This window comes from Dermacentor silvarum, chromosome 4, assembly GCF_013339745.2.
Source record: "Dermacentor silvarum isolate Dsil-2018 chromosome 4, BIME_Dsil_1.4, whole genome shotgun sequence".
NCBI lineage: Eukaryota > Metazoa > Arthropoda > Arachnida > Ixodida > Ixodidae > Dermacentor > Dermacentor silvarum.
The window spans coordinates 5,090,991-5,111,978 of NC_051157.2; the positions used below are offsets into that span (position 1 = coordinate 5,090,991).

The 20,988-nt window shown below is 44.3% G+C and overlaps 1 protein-coding gene across 2 annotated transcripts in view; it reads left to right on the plus strand.

The window, feature by feature from the left end:
• The first annotated feature begins 4,851 nt into the window (after positions 1 to 4,851).
• Positions 4,852 to 20,988, plus strand: part of LOC119449350 (uncharacterized) — a 59,308-nt gene continuing 43,171 nt past the window's right edge. The window contains exons 1-7 of one of the 2 annotated variants that reach the window (XM_049665178.1): positions 4,852 to 4,995; positions 5,373 to 5,430; positions 5,513 to 5,584; positions 7,729 to 7,873; positions 8,699 to 9,894; positions 14,118 to 14,331; positions 18,230 to 18,310. In XM_049665178.1, the coding sequence (XP_049521135.1) occupies positions 4,974 to 4,995; positions 5,373 to 5,430; positions 5,513 to 5,584; positions 7,729 to 7,873; positions 8,699 to 9,894; positions 14,118 to 14,331; positions 18,230 to 18,310 (1,788 nt within the window). In that variant the 5' untranslated portion in view covers positions 4,852 to 4,973. Of the gene's footprint in view, positions 4,996 to 5,372; positions 5,431 to 5,512; positions 5,585 to 6,397; positions 6,418 to 7,728; positions 7,874 to 8,698; positions 9,895 to 14,117; positions 14,332 to 18,229; positions 18,311 to 20,988 lie in introns of those variants that run through there. The other variant, XM_049665179.1, reaches the window with a different exon arrangement.

Consider the following 20,988-nt stretch of genomic DNA (forward strand, 5'->3'; position numbering starts at 1 on the left):
ACAGGAGCGTCTCGGAGCGGTGAGCTGTTACGAGCGGAAAACTGCAGGGGTCGATTGTCGTCGCGGCGAATGTCAAAAAATGAGCGAGGGGAGGAAGGTTGGCGATACCGGCAGTGACGGGAAATATGTCCAACGCCGTGGCAATGAAAACATATTGGCTTATCGTCCTGGGTTCTCCACTGGGCCGGATCACGATAGCGGCGCAACGTCGATGTATTTCTGTGGGACGGAAGAACAGCATTGACCCGAGGGTGAGGCAGGGATGCAACAGGCTGGAGTCATGCGTTAGCCAGCTCTTCCCTCACGACGGCTTGGATTAAAGAGACTGTCGGTCGGGAGTCGTCGGAAGGGCGTGCGAAATAGGAAGGTGGCGACGCCGCCTCAATTTCACGACGAACGATGCGGACAAGGCTATCGGTGGTCGGTTGCTGATTGGGCGGCTGAACGTCTGCGCAGGATGATGTAGCGGCCGTGTTTGGAAGCCGAATGAATTGTTGGGCGATGCGGCGACTCTTGAGTGCTTCAAAACGCCGGCATTCCTTGATAATGTCTTCAATGGTCGAGCAGACTTGCAAGTTGAAAGCATCATCAGCAATGCCTTTTAGGACGTGACTTACTTCGTCCGCCTCGGTCATGGTGGCATCAACTCGGCGGCAAAGGGCGATAACGTCAAGGATGTACGACACGTACGACTCCGTGGGAGATTGGGCGCGACAGGAGAGATCTTTCGAAGCGGCGCTCTGGCGGCCAATTGGTTTGCCAAATAGGTCACGAAGCTTCTGCTTACATAGATCCCAGCTGGTCAGCTCCATTTCATGAGTGTCAAACCAGACGCGTGCTGTCCCACTCAGGTAGAAACCCACATTAGCGAGTGTTACTGTCGGGTCCCACCGATTGTTGGTTGCGACGTGCTCATAATTCCTTATCCAGTCATCAACGTCGACGTTGTCGGTGCCGCAAAAAGATCCTGGGTCGCGGGGTTGGATCAAAATCACTGGCTGTGGTGCCGGTGTTGCGGTTGACGCAACATCCCCACCTGTTGACATGGTGGAACTTGCCAGGACACGTCCGCTACGGAGTTCCGTCTTGAGTAGTACCCAGCACCTCCACCAAAATGTCACGGGAAACGGTATAACTGAAAATATATTTACAAAATATCTACAGCGAGCTGTAGCACTGCCAATATGGCCGAAAGACAATCTCTTCAGTCGTCGTCTTCACCCAAATGGTCAATGTCATCTTTGTCCCATTGCGCGCAGTCTCGTAACAGTATGAAGGAGAAGGAGCTACTCCAAATCATCCACTCCTTTGTCACGTCAAGGCTCATCTACGCCCTTCCCTACCTACATCTACTCCAAACTAAAAGAGCAAAACTGGACCGTCGCAAATCGCATTCACCTCGATCTCTGTTTCATGTGGCATGAGCAAAAACGGGAAAGCAGGTATTGTCGTACTGCTGCCTGCATTTCCCCGAGGCACTGCACTTGACGGTCACTACCCTTGTTTGACTCTTGGCACAGCATACTGTTTCGTGAGCCACCTGAGCGTGAAGCTACCTGCTAGTCAATCAATGAAGGTTCACCTTGGTTTCTTTACGTTGCCAGTTAATTTTCATCTGTTCAGTTGTGCATTATGAGTGCTGTTGTACCAAAGACGCATGCATTTTGTCCACTTTCGTGGGTGTTAAACCATAAAAATATGGTACACAGCAGGACGTACATACCTTGTATTCCCGCGAGAGACATTATGAGGACATATGCTGTGTACATTTATTTTACGGACATATGCCAAGCCTTTTGCACAGTGTTTGCAATAATGTCGATCACGGTCACAGCACACGCTACGCACGTGCGGAAGTGCAGCAAACTCCTCACTCTTTGAGGCCTTCCGCCAAGCGCAAGTGGCTAATTGAACTAACTGAAGTTTTATTGCGATAGCAATTATATGGACACTTCAACCGGATTTCTGCCGTCGTCGTCGCCGCCGCCGTGAGGTTCCGTATAGATTCCAAGGGCGATAAAATCGTCGCCGCGCGCCGTATGCGCGAGCGAAAGCGCGCGGGGGACGCGCGCTATCACGGAGAGCGAACGCACGGCGGAAAGCAAACGCGACCGTCCCGCGAAAGGCCGTGGGGGTATGGGAGGGAGGGAGGCGGGGCGGCGCTGTGCTCCGGCGCCAAAGGTGTATCTTGCCACTCAATCTCCCACGCGAAAGCAAGAAACGGGAAGAGGGAAGGGGGGGGGGGGGGGGGGACAGCTTCTCCTCTGCCAACAACTTCTCTGCCCGGCGGTCGCCCGCACCGTCTCTTATCTCCACACGGCTCTGACATTTGTATGCGCTGTTCATTCGCCGCTCAGTTTTCGTTGAAGCGATAGACCGCGCGAACTTGCGCTTGCTGCCAGCGTTTTGACAGTCGTTGGCTGCGGTCATTCAGTGTGATCTATTCATGTTTGCTTGTGCGCGCTGATACCACGATTGTTAATTCAGTTAGTAAGCCAATGTGTCCAAGTTTATGCAGCCGATAAAACTACTATCCCTACTCCGAATAGCTCTCTACTAATTTGCTATCGCAATCGATGCTACGCCTTTCGGGCGAAACTGCGACATTTTTTAACGTAAATTGCGTCATAAAATTCGTAAAACGACGTATACAAACGAGCTGCAGACATGATAGCATTAGTTTGTAACTCGAACATGCGAGAAAACATACTATTGTTACGAGGAAACTCAAAGGCAAAGCCACCCTACCTCAATGGGAGAACAAAAGTTCACCTGTATGCCGAAAAAAGCCCATATGGGATATCCTTGGGACCTCCGTGGTAGGATATCCGAAACTGGACGTCCGGCGGATTATTTGTATCCGAAATGGAGCATGGTCATTAGGACATGATTCGGATGTCCCATGGACCAAGTGTTTTCAATGGGACTGCATTGGTTAGGATGCATACAGGTATACTCAGACAACGCAAAGGCATCCTTAGTAACTCTCTGGGATTTTGGCATCAGGACATTCGTGCCTCCCAAGGATGTATAGCTGCACTAATCCTTAAAGGCTCCTGATCAAGTCCATTTGTCAGTCCCAAGTAGATACTGAGAACATACCAGGTACATGATTGGAGGACCATTTTAGGATGATGTAAGGACGTGTTCCAAGGCACTCCTGTTTGGCACTGTAATTAGAGGACAATTCATTATTTACAAATTGGGTTAATATACGTATGACGCAGCTTGGATATGAAAACCCATATTGTAGGGCTCCGTTTTTATATTTGTGCACTTTCATGTGCTCTGAAACCTAAGAAATTTTGCGTATTTATTTCTTTCCACGATTAAAAAGCAGTTCGGTATCAAACGAACTACCTCCGGTGCAGTACCAGCTATGCACTTAAAATACCTTCGACACCTGCTTTTGTTACTTCAACGAGAACCGTCGGTGGAAGGTGCGCTTTGGACACCAAGACCAATAATAATAGCATAATAATGACAGAATAATAATAATAATAATAATAATAATAATAATAATAATAATAATAATAATAATAATAATAATAATAATAATAAATATTGTTTAAAACAACATAGTCTACAAATAAACTTTTTTTTTGCAGTGTGCCATTAGTATCTCGTTTTTGGTTATAATCAGTTTCGTTCGGGTAACACGAAGCTCCCAAATAAACACACTTGGAAACAACGTCCTGAGAATATCCTGCTGAGGATGTTAGCAGTAAAGTGTTTAAAGTAGTCTGTAGAGTGTTTAAGTTCAGCAGTAGATGTGTTTAAAATGAATTGTGGGCATGGTACTGTGGACGTCCTCAGTCCGTCCCATAAAAAGCTAGGACGTTCGGATCTTTCCGGGACATCCACGGGATGTTTTGCGTTGTCTGGGTAGCAACTCAGCCTTGAATATCGCCAGCCGCAAGTAATTAAGACAGATCACGCGTCTCTGAATTTATATGTACATACACGTCGTACAACACCGATAAGCCTATCAATAGGTTGCTTGCCATGGAGGCGTGCTGGAAGTACTCCCAGATGGATTCCCAACATATTCGCTTATTGAGCTTCTTGTACCTCCTTTAATCAGCATCTGATGCCTATAAAATTTCAAAAAAAAAAAGTAAGCGACCTATTCATGCATACTCACTAAACCTAATAAAGTGTGTAAAAAGGAAGACGCACGACAAGGCGCACTTCCCCACGTACGCTTTATGCACATACCACGAAACACAATGCCAAATTATCGACGAGCGCAAAGCCTACCTTGAGAGTGCTGCTCCGCACGTCGCCAGATACCGCAAATCTGGAGATGGTTGTTTCGTGGTCCACGCCGGGTTGTTTCGAAGGGGCACTGTAGCACACGTAGACACTCCTCTCTTGCGGAAAATCTGGGTCTAGGACGAAACTCAACAGCCCGCGTTCATCCGCTGGTGCATTCGAGGTTAATATCTTACTTGTTATGTTTAAGAACACGTGAACATTCCCACTAGCGAAATTCCTTAATGACATTTGCATAATAATGCCTCTGTGCTCCCCTACAAGCACATACTGCTCATATGAGGGCAAAGGGACAATGCCTATTGGGTGCCTGAGACCCCACAGTAATTTTTCAATACTGTAGCACAGCTCATGGCTGCACATTATGTTGACCTTAAGCAGCGCCAGCGCACAAACGAATCGCACGATATACATGTCTAACGGTCGACCACCAACTTTCGCGCCTGCAAGAGGGCTTCTGCGGAGAGCATTTCGTCTGCTCTCCTTTCCCTGTGCGAAAGCCGGCGAAAGCGCGCTACAGCCAATCGCAGTGTCGGAAGACGTAACCAATGAAAACCGCCTATTGCCGTGACGCATTTCAAACCGAGAAAGGCGGCTTCGCTAGGCCGCGCGTTTGCTGAGCACGCCGAGGGTCGTTTTTTTTTATTTTCCAGCTTGGTTACCTTCCGCTGTTGGCTGACCCGCACTAGTTTGCGACCATGAAACGAAAAGATCCAACAGGTGAGTACCGAGACGAAATGTGATTCGAGATCATTCGAGGTTTGTTTTAGCGATCTCAACAATGCCGGATCCGACGCGGATGTCTTGTTTTTATTATTATTTGCTATGACTATTTACGAAGGCCGAATTGGCTTCAAAAGACGCGTCTCTATGTGGTTGTGTAGTGCTCATTGCTACTGTTAACATAAAATGTAGAAAGACAAACTTATAATCTCGATCGCTTGATGTGAGGCCGCCGTTACTAATGATTGCGCCCACGCAGCGCCGATCCATGGAACGCTATCAGTGGAAGTTTCCGGTAACTTGGTATCACATCAAACGATAGTTCCGCTCAACCTGTGCATAATTACACAACTGTCTTTTCTTTTCACCTATAGAGTCACCTAAAAAAGCCCTGTCGGCGTGGGAGCGGCGGCGGTTATACTCAAACCAGCTGTGAGTATCAGCTATTCTGATAGTGGCGGCCTCGTTTGAATGCATAATTTGCGTACTTACGATCGTTGTTTCGCATTAACAGGCGAGAAAAGACGGTTCTGCGCACGCCCGGAGCTGGACCTTCCTATACAAAGGGAAGTGGAACCCCTTCAAGGTAAATTGCGGCAATACGGCGGTCGAATTAAATTGGGCTCGCATATCCGACGTGCGTCTGCCTAATTTCCCGCGCTTTACATATGAAACTGCCAGAAATTACAACATCGCCACAGTAACCGTATCTGCCAATGCCTCATATTTAACCAGGTTGGTTTCATCGAGAAGTCCTGATCCCGTATCGTGGATGCGTACGTAACCTACGGCAGCGCCTGTCATTTCTCGCTAGTTAGCCCTGTTACGAACTGCTTGACCGCGCATGGTATGGCACGGCCGTGTGCGGTCGCGTCGTGGAAGTGATTACATTCTGGCTCCTCACTGTGCCTACAGGAATGCTAACACGTAAATGATTAGTCTGCCATTTTTACCCACTTATTCATACTTATTTAGTTCCCCATTAGTGTTTTATGTCGTTTTTCACATTACCTTGCATCTGATAAGTTCAGCCTGAATCATGTGCTCAGGAACAAAATGTGAGTGTGGAAACTTGGTGCACTCAGGGCAGTGTTAGCAAGCTGGAAGTTGTGGACACAGCTCGTCATTATTTAATGGTCACCACAGGCTTAGCAGCTTGAAACAATGCTCCAGTGTGCACAAAAGACAGAAGCTGCAAAGCCACTCATGCACGTCATATCCCTCTTCCAAGTGTACTATCATCCAAATGTGGCTTGCTTATATCACTGCACTTGCTATTTGCTCTACCAAATAAAGCATTGCTCTGCACATGAGAACTTAAAAGTTATTTGTACATAAAGTGGACAGCTGGGCTAGTTGGAATATCCACATTTCATGCATTTTCAGCGCTTTAAAGAAATAGGAAAAACGAGAGGACAGGTAGGTGCTATTTATGCATGTTTTGGATACTGTCACCAATGTGCTGTTAACAGCTGTCAGTCATATGCTGCCTACAGCTTTGCAAGCTGAGCTCCCTCAAAGAACCTGATAAGTGTGACGCAGAGAGCTCAGAACTTGGTATAAGAAGGCTGTATATCAGCGCTTAGTAAGGACGAGGACAAAGAAGGAGACGAACGGACACACATGCGCTACTCACAACAATGAAGTTTATTGCCTTGACCACGCTGAACAATATAGTGCCATGGAAGTACGTCACCGACCACGTGAGCCACATTGCTCACGGGGAGCAGGGTGACAAAAAACAGGGCGTGCAAACAGCAATGAAAATTTACTTGTACATGCACAAAAAAGCAAGTTCCTTGTCACTCTCGATTATTAGACGGGTTAGTTCACACTTGCTACTTCCAACTATCTGAGTTTTGTCAAAGAGAGGGATACACCCACAGGTATGGCAATGAATAGCTAGAAAACCATCTGAAGGCGTTTTGTTAACTTTGTAGTTATGCTCCTTGAGCCGTTCATTTACGCAGCGACCCGTCTGCCCAACGTAACATCAGCCGCACTTCAACGGAATGCGATAAACGACGCCCGATCTGCACTCGGTGAACACATTCTTGTGTTGCTTTTTGCAGCTTTTCTTTACTTTCTCAGTCGGGTCAGTAGTCCTACATAACCTACCCAGCTTGCTAGGTGCTGAGAAAACAACTTGTACATTGTCCCGAGCAGCTAGTTTCTTCAGATTGTGCGACACTTGATGGATATAAGGGATAACTGCTACATTACGCTTCTGAAAAGGAGGCCTAGCATCCGCGTTGGAAGAACCAATACTGGTTTTCTTGCGTCGAAGGACACCCTCTGCAACTGACACCAACACATCAGTTGGGTAACCGGACTTTAAAAGCCTTGAAACTTGTTCGTTGAAGCTGGATGGCACTAAATGGCAGCAAGACTTATCAAGTGCGTTATTGAGGCACATCTTAGTAATACTACGTTTTAGCAGTTTAGAATGGTTAGAATGAAATGCTAAAAGCGCTTTGTTAGCTCTTACTAAGCGCTGATATACAGCCTTCATGATGAACCAACAAGCCCATCTTGCCACTCTGGTTGGTATAAGAGTGTGCTCACATATGTTTACCCTATATACAGTACAACATTCCTCAACTGACAGCAGCATCCAACTGGGCATTATAACTGGGCCTCAGAATAAGCGTCTTGCTCGTTAGCTGTCAGTGCTGGTGTGACTCTTAACTGTCTTATTTCTTTTCTCTAACACTGGTGTGTGCTTTTCAGAATGAGTCCGAACAAGAACAGGCCTCGAGAAAGCAAACATCCTGTGTCGCAAAGAAAACCGTTGAAGTCGGTACATTCTCTCACTGCAAAAAATGGCAAGCAGTTCACAGTATCACTGACAAAAACATCTGGAAAGAAACCAAAGGTGAGGAATTCCTTCCCTGCTTAGTATCTGTGTTTTTAACGCTAAAATTGAAATCCAGGAATGAAGGTATTTAATAGCAAACCTTCCCTGCTTAGTTTGTGTTTTTAACTTCGAAGATCAAATCCTGATAAGGTTTCAACTGAGGGGTAGCAACTAAGCTGGCTAAAAGCTCACATAAACACTTCTGGCCTTGCAGAATTAAGCTCAGGTGTTCTCCCAAACCTGGCATGTGCACTTTTCTGAACACTTGCGCAGTTAAGCAACTGAGCTAATTTAGGAGCAAATACGTGAACTTTGAACGAAGCTCTACTGTACTGTACTTCGTTTCATACATCAGGTGCAACGCTGGGGAAGCTACGCAAGAAGTACGTTCACCAAAATTTATCACTCCATGCGTTCCGTCTATGCTTCGCTGCGTGCCAGCGCTTCTTGCTCAAGTGAGCTTGCACGTGAGGCTGCAAAAATAAAGAACAAGGAAAAGCAAATTTATATAAAACAATGTGTTAGCAGCTGTATGAGTACATAGTTTGTTTGTTTCTAAGGGTAAATTCATTTGTCCGTTCAGAACTGAGCTTATGTAAAGAACATTTTCACAACAATCGATCAATAAACACTGAACTATTTCTAAGGGTGAACGCAGTCACTGCAAAAAATATCTAGCCTCCACAGGTGTTGCACCTGATGTATGAAACGGAGTATAGCTTCAGTGAGATGTCTGCGGTATTAACAAAAAATTTATTTTTCCAGGAGCATCTAGAAAGTGATGTGTAAATATAGGTGTTCCTCAGGGCTATTCTACGCTAAGTGTGTGTGGTGCTGTTTCAGGCTTCTCTGCAGTCAGGGAAGGCACAAATGACTGTAAAGCCAGTATCTAAAACAGCTTCTGGAACACGTGGGACACCATTACAATCAACGTCTAAGAAAGTCAAGATTTCTTTTGCATCTGAGCCCACAACAGCAGCAGCAGCAGTCTCTGAAATGCCTCAACTCGACAAGAAGAGCACCAGGATGTCTGCAAAGCAGCAACCTCAGAAAGCAAAGCAGCCTCTCAGGGTTCCCCTAGCACAAGCAAAAGTCCAGCTTTCCCAGAGACCAGTGCGGAAAACGTCAACTGCCCCGACTCAAACAAAGATGCACACTGCAAGAAGATCGCTGGGCCGGAGGTCCCAGGTAGTGAAAGCTTCGTCCCATAAACTGTCATTGACTCAAATTAAAGCTCAGACATCTAGACGATCATCGGGAAGAAAGTCAACAGCCAAGCTTTCTGCCAAAACACGTGCACAACCTCAGCCTCTGTTGGCAAGCGGCGCAAGGTGTTCTGTGGGGGAGCAGCCTCGAAAGAGGGCCTCGGAAGGCAATGGTGAGACCCCAAACAAAACACCTTTAAAGACGGCAAAAGTTGATTTCTCGCCGTGCCTGAGTGCAAATAGTGCATGTGTGGAGCCACGGTCGTCACCGCGCTCGTGCCAGTCCAAATCTGAAAGAAGAACTAGTCTTGCATCCTATTCAACACCGTGTTCAGTGATGGTCAAGAAGTCTGCTTTGAACTCATGTGGTACAGTATCAGGTGACACCAAGAGAACTTTGTCACCTGATAGATCTAGTGGAAGCACACCTTACCACACTGCCCACAGCATCTGTCTTTCAAGTTCCTCAGGAGACAGCGTTTCTCCAATCGGCAAAGTCAGCAGAAAGTTTGCAGGTGGCACGCCTTCTCACATTAAGCAACACTCTTCATTTGTGTCAGCGACAGGGAGTCCCACAGGAAAGGCAAGTCCTGACAGAATGTCACTTGAAGATGTGAGTACTCGAGATGAGCTGAATGACACATTCACACTGGAGAGCCCTGCTCTGTCACCAAAGAGACGAAGTAGCTGCTCCAAGAAGCCACCTTCTTCCTGCCTGCGCAAGGGGACCAGCACATCTCACGTTAAAAAGTCTGTGTCCTTTACTATGCCCGGACGACGGAGCGTAACACCAAAAAGGCTACCGAAAACTCCCATTCGCAGCCGCACATTGCAGTGAGTAATTTCATGTCTTGTCTGCTGCATGAATTACATTCTTCCTCAAAACTGCTTTGTTAGCTTTCCAGTTTTTTGGGCATCCACATAATGAAAGGCATGCTCTCCAGCAGATTGCCAGATGTACTATTACTGCTGCCTTCAGATGTCACTTGTAAAATGTAATATCCACAGAATCACTCTGCCATTAAACAGTCATTCTTTAAAGGGGCCCTAAGCACCTTTGAAAAAGGTGTGAATTTTGTACAAGATTTTTTTCAGTGTAACTTCTATGAGCAGAGTTACTGGCAATCAAATGTTGCCGTTAATAAGCAGCCTTTATCTCATTTTTGGTCATTCTTATGGTGCTGAGGCAAAGTAATGCACCATCCATCATCACGCTGAGCTTTGGCAATGTCACAATGGCTCTTGAGATCCATTGTACTCAATCCATTGTACAGACGCATCAGCAAAGTAGTATTGCCCACCAGATGGTGTCTTATTAGAAATAATAATCAATCCGCCGGTATAATCAATCAGTCAATTCATTGATAATGGTGCCTCCTGCTCAATTCTAAGCCATCATCTACCGTTCATGGTTGGTTGATCCCATTGACAACACGGGCAGAGCGTCACTCTGACCACTGTCAACGTGCAAAAAGCATCAAAAAGAATGGCATCAAGAAAGGCAGCGCGTACCGTTCATGGTTGGCTGATCCCATTGACAACACGGGCAGAGCGTCGCTCTGACCACTGTCAACGTGCGAAAAGCATCAAAAGGAATGGCATCAAGAAAGGCAGCACTACAAAATTGGAACCAAGAATTCCTTATTTCTTTTCGTTTCACTTTACTGCAGCTATCAGTTTATTTTTGCTTGTTTTGAGTAAAGCAAATGGGTACTTTTCTAAAGATGGTGCTGCTCAAGACACCAAATTCACAAGTTTTCCTGGTGTCTCATTTAGCCACAAAAAAAAAATATTTAAGAAATAAGGAAGCGTGCAGTGACAAATACGTCTTCCTACAAACATGGGGAAGGGCATGTTGTGTTACGGCTACTCAATCAAAGCATTTGCATTTAATTCGAGCAGTTGTGCTTGCACGATGTCTGAAAGGCACCAGAGCATGCAAGCACACAGGAAAAAGAAAACTCTGCTTTGGAATATATTCGGCAGACAGCCATTGTTCAGCACCAGAATTGCTTCATTGCACATGATGGACATTTCTCATTTAGCAAAGTTGTATTGCTAGGGAAGTTCTTGCTATTTGTCAGAAGCTTACTTAGTCATGACACCTAAATAAATCCAGCCAATAGCCATGGCTTATTGGGTGCATCACAATAGGCACAAAACTACTTGAACAAAAAACTGTATTTGGTACCACCTGTGGCAGATAGTGCAATCCACCTTTTAAATGAATTACTGAAGAGGTGGGCATTAGTTTCACACCAAATCGCAATCTGCATTTGATTACCATTTTTCAATTTTAAGAAGAAGCTTTTGCTCGGTGCCAGATCTGACCTCCCTATTCAAACACATGCAAAGTGCAGAAGTGCTTTTATGAGAACTGTGGGACAGATTTGCATGAAATTGGCGAGAGTGAGAGAGGTAAATATGAGCAATTCTAGGAAGTAGAATTTTGCTTTAGGACCTTGAATTTTTCACAAAAATTGTACATTTCAAGTAAATAGAAACGCTATATTTACCCGAATCTGTAACTCTACACCAAAAACAAGTATTGCCGCTCTGTAAACTACATATTTTTGAGCATCTAAAGTGGACAAGTTTGATATACAAGTTTACAACTGACATCAAATTATTACAATGTTTACACAAGGGTTGCACCTGGACGGTTTTCCGCCGGGTCAACCGTTTTTTTCGCCACGGTGCCGGCTGCTGGTTCAACGCCCACATTGGCAGGCCGTTTGCCAGTTCTCCCCAAATCGACACCTGCATCGCGAATGCACTCTATCGAGCATACATACTTAGCAAGAAGCTGTATAGTAAGCATATTCATTTCTGATTTATGTAACTGTTTGCTGGTGGGAAACTGTCATGTTATCTGAAGTTGCAAGACTTCCTTTCAATTTTCTTCTGAGGTTTATCCTGCAAGTGCAACTGTATGTATGCTCTCTGAAACATCTCTCTTCTTGCCAAAGGTGGAAACTGCTACTGTGCGAGGGCTCTGCAAAAGGTCCCACTCACAGACTAGCGGTACATACTTCAGAGCTAGGCGTAATACAGCAATTTTGTCGGCACTTATTAGGTGCACTTTACAGCATTGTGATATCTTTAGTATTCCTCAGTTACAGAGTTGTAAACTTGATATTCGAGCTTTCTGCAACTTTTGAGATTTTCAAATTAAAAAAAAATTGAAAATCTGTTTCTTACAGTTACTAAATTGTCCTTTTTTGTTTATGCAACAAACTTCATCGAAATAGGGATGTTGTTGTCGAGAAAAGCAGTATCTCTGTTCTCAGATGGAAGCTCCCACACTAAAGTATCCTTCTCAGGCACGTGTGCAGATTGTAAAATTCAAGTCATTCAGTGTTTATTTGCCACAAACCTTGAGACCAGCACCACTTACAACACGTCTGCCTTCAAAATGTGCTAAGAAACACATTCCAGTAGACATTTTCCCTAAAGCCCCCTATCAGACACATTGGGACAAAATGCACAACCTTAATTAGAAGAGTTTGTAAAACAACAATTTATTCAACTTGCAAACTCTAGCTCTTGTCCCCTCGACTACCTGCGCACATCATTTCCTGATGTCATGGAAGCAAGCATAGCATGCGGAATGCCCGTGAGAACATTATTCACTGCTGTTTGGATTGCTGCCATATCTTCGTGACACAGGGGGAAAATAAAGACAGGTCGGATGTGGCAGAGTATAAATATTGTGACGGGGTGTCAAATAGATAAAAGCGGGACAAGATTTATAAACAGGGACCGTTGGCAGAGATGGCCAAGATGGCTGAACACGCGCAGCGTCCCCCAGCGATCGTCATCTTCTGCCTTTATGCAAGGAGGCGGCCCGTAACAATGTTTGGCCTGCACTGCTGATGCAGCTGCAATATCATGCAACAAGAACCGCAATGCACAGATGCCAACACTGCCTATTAGCACAAACGTTTTAGTGCATGTCAGTGCACAAGTTATGGTTGTTATTTGTCCTTCAGGGAGGTCACTATTCATGGTGCACAAAATTTCTAGCATCGAAAGATGCCAGCATTGTTGCCTTTGTTTTCGATGGCTTCACTTTTTCATAGGGAGGTAAACCAAGACCTTGCCATTAGGTGCTCTGTCACTTCCTTTGAGGTTCATGCTGGTACCTCGTCTTCTTTGGCAGTGATGCTTAACACAAAGATGGAATCACTTATGGCCAATTCAAAAGAGTTCAGCAGCAGTTGTACTGCTTTTTTTTTCTTGGTTTGTCTGTTATTGTTTGAGGGACAATACCTGCATTTAGTTCCCGTTTCCCGAAATCGTTGCGTTAGGTCAAGTAGTACACATGCCTGTTCAACATCAGATTTTCCAATATTTTACACGCAGTAACACGCCAATTTTCATGCAATAATTATTCACAGGTTACACATTTGCTGCGGTCTGCGACGTTGACAGGTAGCCAACTGTAAGACCATTTTGCATCGAATATCTGCCCTTTGAAAAATTTCGCTGCCATTCATGGACGTGGCTTCTCAATCATGCTTCATCACAATGTACTTGCTGAATTATGCTTCATGTCTCAGTATGGTTTGTTTTTGTTTTTTTTTTCTAGTTGAATGTTGACTCTTTGGAATTTGTATCCAACATGTCACTCAAGTAATAACCAACTAAATGCGCAAAATAGCTGAACTCTGGGTTGCTAAAGTCAGCTCTGCCACCTATACCGAGTTTACATGGAAACCGTTCCAAGACTATGTCTACTTTAGGCACATACTAAACGCAACCGGATAACATCCATTCATTGAGTCTGTATAATATTTAAAAAAAGAATAGATAGAAATTAGTCATAGAACTTTTCTGACAAAGGGTATATTTCGGGGCATATTTTGAATGGTAATTAGTGGAACTTTGTTGTTAATCAGGCAATGGAACAGTACAGTTTGTCATGCATTTGATGTCTGCCTCTTGTTGTGCACCACCTGAAGGAGCCAAATTGCGCTATCTGTTGTGGATGACTTTTAAAGGCATGGTTAGTATGCGAGAATGCATGCCTAATAGGTGTGGCTGCTTCCTTTCAGGGAAACTCTGAAGGAGTGGCTTAATGCCCGAGGCTACAGTCTGTCAGCTCTGCGGAAGACCCATGAAGATAAATTGCTGCATCAAGAAAAGCTTCAGAAGTCTCGGAGGTCATCTGGCAAGCCCATTAGAACAGCCTTGATGTCAGCAGAAAACAAGGCATTGGGAACATCTCCTGTTCTACAGAAGTCTGTGAGGAATTCTTTGCAGAAAATGGTGAATATCAACATTCTTGTTTGTACGCCCTGCCTGAACGAGCGAGCTCAATGTAGCATGCTGTAGCTCACGAAACATGCACTAATAGAGAGCTCAGAAAAACCGTACTAGCATGGCCATACCTTTAAAAAACGTGTCAGCAGTGACATTACAGTGTCACAAGATGCTGTACAGTTGCTTCCCTAGAATATCTCTTTAAAAAGAAAAATGGTATACATCCATGTTAGGTACTAGTACTACATCTCTCGTCTCCTAAAATTGTTTGTTATATGACTTTGTGGTAGTACATTGACACACCAATTGCACATCCATGGCTGTAGATTATGAAACATGGCAATCACTCCCACAGTCGTGCCACTTCCGAAACTCTGCCTCAAACTCTGGGCATGCTTTGACTTATCTGTAGCTGAAAACACAAACATTGCACCATTTTGCATGGTATTGTTTGTGTCGTCCATATCTTGTGAATACTGGCACATTGAGATGAGTTTTAGAGCAGCTTAGCATCGTGTCATTGGGCATGCTCTATATGTGACTGCATGGCCACGTGAGGCTGCACTTTGCATGCACCACAGTAGTAGCAGCAGACAGCATGACATGCCAGACTGCGGTCTTCAATTACTTGCAGAGGCAGGGAAATTTGACTTAGGGACGATGAATGCCAACCTTTGCATTTATGACTCATCCATCACCTTGTGAATTTCTTATTGGTCACCAATACCTCCAAGTCTGCACGGTTGTGTTTACATGGGCTTGGTATGGTTTAACAAAAATAAAAGTGCCACAAAGACAGGACACAGAGTGAAGAAGCCACACTGCAAAGCGCTGATTGCGTTTATTGCTTGTCCACTCCCTTTATTAAGGTACACATGCAGTAGGAAAGGGAAACAAGACATGTGTAACCAACTTCAAGATGTGACAACTCTTTTACGTTCAGCGATGGCCATCCCTGCATTGCCGTGTCTCACATTCTTTGTTGCTCCTTATAACCATTTATTGCAATGGCAATTGTAGGAACGCTTGGGCTCTGCAGTTCCTAGGTGCACCACCACATATGTGAGCAAGCCTTGGAGGTCATGTGACCTGCCGCGTGTGAGCGCGAAGGCCTTCCCGCGCAGCCACTGTTGGAGTGAAGTGGTAAATGGAGCAGCAGCATAACATCGTTGCGCTCGCACTTCCCACTGGTGGCACTCCTCATCCCGCGTGACCACGAGTGCTCGCAGTGGCTTTGGGCACGTCACACCCTGCGTGTTTGTTTTAGTAGGCGAATGTGTTTACTACAGTTTACACTGCCCATGAATCTACATGCCTTAGGTGGTGTAATATTGTCAACGCTTTACCCTTCAGACGGAACTGCAACTTTTATTTATGACACGGCATCACTCAGACTATAATAATCCACAGCCACAATCTTTGCAGTGGCTGGCTAGGTGACTACTACCTTGCATGACCTTCAACAAATTAGCACGTGGACCCACGCAAACATCTACCCATTTGTCTCGTGTAATATTGTTCGCATGGCAACAGAGTATCAAAAACTGCCCTACTGCAATTTACATACTTGTGTGCATTTTTCTCCTCACATTTGACATTCTTGTGGCTGTCACTGTTTACCTTTCTGCAAAGAGTTTGTCTTATCACAATGTCTAATTACCTCGCTGGTCCAGCTGTGTAGTGCCCCAGCTCAAATAGGGAGACACATTTGATATTAGAAACAGAATACCGACCAAAGTGCTGCTGTTGTCAAATGGGTTAATGTTTCGGGTTTTGAAAAAGTTGTGAAAGCCCTAACCTTTTTTGACAAGTATTTGGTTGGCATTCTGTTTCCGATATTAATTTGCTTCCCAACCAGACAAGATGTTCAGTTATCGATTTTAAACACACTTGACCAGCAAGCGGCATAGGAAGTTAATCAGCAGTAAAAAGCGCACTGCACTATTTTTATTTTTCAGTAATATGTAACTGGTATTTGCTTCATTCACGAGAGTAAAAACTCAGTTTCAGTGATGGTGACGGTTTCGTCATTATCAAAACAGACTCGAGCAGGTGAGAAGATGACTTGTGTCATCTTTTCACTTGACCTTTGTGGTGTTTTCACCATGGGATGGTAGCTGTGCAGACAGTATTGGCTGACCTCTTGTTAGTGCGGCAACTTCAGCAGTGCACCTACTCCTCAGTGTGACCAGCATAAGGTGGCTTCACCTCTCTCATTGAGCAGAGTCCTTGGTCAGGCTAACCTGCTAAGCAGACAAGTGCTGTTAACGTCCTTCACATTGATCTGACTTCACCTTTGTATTAGTTACTTTGTTTTTCTTTTGGGTGACTTTATGTGCCAATCATGTTGTGCTTTCTGCTTTACACGGGGTGTCCCAGCTATCATGCACCGAGTTCTGAAAGAAAAGAAGAAAAAGCAAAGCCTTCTATGTGAATAATTGTTTCATTCCTAATTTAGTTTATAATAATGATAACTAACTGTCCCAGCTATCATGCACCGAGTTCTAAAGAAAAAGCAAAGCCTTCTATGCGAATAATTATTTCATTCCTAATTGAGTTTGTAAGGGATGATTACTAACTTATTAGTAACCATAGATACGGCAGATATGTCAACACCAGGTGTTAGAGCGCCCTTGAAAACATCCACTTCAGTTGTTTTCAGCACAGTATGGTTTGCGTGGCTCTTCTTTCCGTGTGTCAAAGAAACCTTGTGAAATATTAAAAAATAACACGTGGCCACAGCTATCTCAAATGAGCTCAGTGTAAAGGTTGCTGGGAAGTAAGCCTTGCTTCTAGCGCATTGCTTTGCACAGTGTGTCGCATTTGTGCTGGTTTCTGAAGGGCTGTACTGTTTCAGCCCTCAGCCCTAGCTCTCACTGTGACTATGCAAAACGCTGCTCGATTTTGCAGTTGGCTTCTGGTGCATGCTATCGCGTTGCCGTGGCCATGTTCATGTGTGCAAGCAATTTTTCCTTCATGTGTCATTGCACTGTGCAGGACAGTGTGCTAAATGCAAGGCAATTACCTTCCCACTGAGTTTGTTTGAGAGCACTGTCATTGCTGAGCACGGGCATGTAGTCACGTGGCATATTTTAACATTTTGCGCGCTTTTACACGCGAAAGAAATAGCCGCACAATACATTCATCATTATCATCATTCATCGTCAGCCAATATTTATGTCCACTGCAGGACAAAGGCCTCTCCCTGCTTATATATGTAGTGGCCGAATACTGCACCAGGGAGGCCTACACAAGACATAGAGTGCCACAAACAATTGAAGTTCATGTTTTCAAAGGTGCTCCAACACCTAATGTTGACATAGCGGCCGTAAACTAAATAATTAACAAGAACAAAAAATATGAATGCTTCTTTAGGTTGCCGTTAACAATGTACAATTGGTTTCAATTGCATAGAAGGCTTTCCTTTCTTGTTTTTGTAAATCTTGGTGCATGATAGCTGTGGCACTCTGTATGTTGTGCTTTCTGCATTGTGTTCATGCGGTTGCTGCTGTCCATGTACTAGATCCAGTGCTGGTGAGCCTGTAGTAATTCACTAAATTGAGCTTTTGTGGTGGGAGTTAGTGTGGGTGTACAGTTTTTATACTTTTCTTTATTGTCTGTAGTGTTGCTTTAGTACCAATAAGTATGGGATAGCCATCTTTAAATTGGCCTACTTCCTCGTTGTTCTTTATTTAATAAAGAACAACAACAAAAGTTGTGGATGGCAGTTAAAGGCCTTCTGTGCCAAAACATACAGCAACAGCTGCCTTCTCCAATTTATTGCCCACACCAGCGAAATTGAGCACCATTTTACCTCTCCTGTTTCTGCAAAGCAGATATGGCTTTAATATCTGCCAAGTGTTTGCAGACAAAAAAACAGAGATCAGTGCCCTTTTTCTTTCAGAGTGGAAACGACGAGGCAGCTTCATCAAAACATACCAGCTTACCTTCTCTTTTGACAGACCTCCTGCGGTATTTAAATGAGGTGAGTATTAAGTAACATTGCTGAGATAAGCTGCCGCATTGCATTAGGCCAACTTAAACGGAGACATCACAGGGTTGGCCAACTATTCTCAGCATTTTATCATTGTAACTGGGCAGCACCCGTTTTAACTTGCAATTTGAAATCACTGCCTCGAAGTGAGCAAGGTTGGCCGTGACTGTTCCCCTCTCCCTTTTATTCCTCTAGCAACCGTGGTAGGAAGGAAAGATGGAGGCGAAGTCCATCTGGTTTCGGGTAGCTTCCTCTGTCGTGTAGTCATGCAACTGCTTATATTTTACTCTTTAAAAACATAGGTGGCCCATGCTCTTTTACAACAGCAAATGCTGCCCATGAGGCATACTGCTTACTTTAATAGCATAAGAAATTGTCCAATGCATATTAGAACTAAAACTTTTTCAACTTTAGATTTAATTATCACTAACCATGCAATTGCTTGTTATTATGGGGTTGTTGCCACTGACGTTAGTAATAACTTGCTCTTTCTTTACGAGTTCAAAAACAATTTTTTCACAAAGCTTCTGTGAAATCACAGTGCCAGACAATCTCAGAATGAAGGCTTGACATATTTAAAAGATCACACTGCTTCTGTAGATCTGGGTCTTGTTTGTGAAAGATCCTCATCTGAGTGCACATATAGTGAATTTCTTTCACTTTTTCTACCGATATATAGCGATTGCTTTCTGGTCATCGACATAATACCATGTAAAAAGGCATCCAAGTTTTGAATGACTACCTGATTTATCCAACTTGTAAAAAATAAAAACTATTTGGTAAATTTATGAATGCTGAAAAACCTGAATTTTCTGCTAGTTTCAAATCTCTAAGAAACAAAATAAGCAGTGAAATCCAGTTTGCTAGGAATGCTTATTAGAATAATGTATTTGACATAGCTTTTTCAAGTAACCTAAAAAGTAAATGGAGATATGTGAATCTACTAATAATAACTGGAAATTCTGAGGCACTCTAAAGGATAACGGGAACTAAGAAGCTTCTGTAAAACTTTTTATCAGGATAGTGACAGCTATTATAATCCTGGCATTTTTCGATTTCTTGGTGACCAAGTATCACAATGGCTATTTTTCGAACTAACAGATGAAAGGGAGGCTTATTCTGTCTTTAATGCTTTACAAGACTTTTCTAGCCTAGATACAGTCAGTGTCCAAAGCAGATGCACTATTATCCTTTCATGTGCCATGTGTGACACACTCATATAATATACTGTACTGGTCACTGGGCAAGTGCCAGCAGACAATGCAGCAAGCAATAATTGTATCCATTTACAAAAAAAAGGAGATAGGAATGTTTTTAGTAAATATAAACAAATCTCCAGACTTTAATTTTCTTCTATTTATTTTACTTGCTGTCACTTCTGTTTTTTTTTTTTTTTTTTTTTTTTTTCTAAAGTAATCTATCCTTATTCTCTTTCAGTATGGCTTTACCAGAAATGATCAACACAACAAAACAAACTCTACTTTACCAGGAGTACTATGCGCTAACTAGTTTTGGATCACAACTTCTTACACTATGCATACTTGTGGATTTTAGCAAGGTTTTCAGAACAGTCAACACCAAGGTTCTTTTTGCAAAGCTCGAACACAGCGTTTGCTGGAATGCTCCTAATCTAATTATGTATAGTGTACCTTAGCTCTCCCTTTCAGTATGAAGTGCACTGTTAATCTGTAGTCATGTGAATTGCAGATGGTGCGCCGCAAGGCTGCCTTCTTTTTATACCTTTCAGGCGCTATGAACACAATTGTGTACCTTGCGAAATAGCACCTTTTACTCTCACCATGCTACAGATGCTGCCAGTTTCACTGTTTCAGCGGAATTCTCCACTATTTGTCTTGCAAATGTGTTTACTGCGACATACAGGGGACGCAGATAATTCAAATGTGCGAAATATTAAGCATGGCAGCGTGCCATATGGCGTCGCCAGATATGCTGTTTTTCTAATTTCTTTTCCACATTTTCAACATCGTCTACGGCTTTCAAAAAATTACGTGCTGATATAGCAATCATGAAAATGTATAAAGTTCACATTACAACACCCGCACGCACCCGCTGTCCTCTCAGTGCTGTATTTGTGTACGGTCACAATTGTGTAAAGCGTCATGGTGGACGCATGCGAAAGCCTCGAGATTAAGCGGTGTGCAGTGTGGAGCACGGCTCGACTCAGCTAGCTAGTGAACAGCCCGTATATCGCTTTATAGTTTGTAGCGCTGCCAGGGGCTCGGGAACCGGGGGGGGGGGGGGGGGGGCAGTCGCCACCAGGCGCGTAGCCAGGGGGGGGGGGGCTGATGGGGCTTCAGCCCTCCCCCCCCCCCCCCGCCCGAAATTTTTTCGTGCTGTCTTGCACCGCCGACCAAAACAACCACCGGCGCCGGGAATCAACGTGGATTTTGTCTACAATGTCTTTTTGACACTCGAAAAGACATTTCGGCGCGAAAATTGCGAACTCGGGCTGGATTTCGTGGAAACACCCATGCACCTGGAGTCGCATAACGTAAGGAGCCCCAGCCGAGCACAAAGTTTCAACGGCTTTTCGATAGCGAGCGGGCGCGTCGCGGCATCTAGCAGCTGCACCGGAATCTACGGAGCGCATGGATTTCATTCCGAAACTTGATGGGTATAAAGTTCTCATACACTTTTGACGCGAAAAG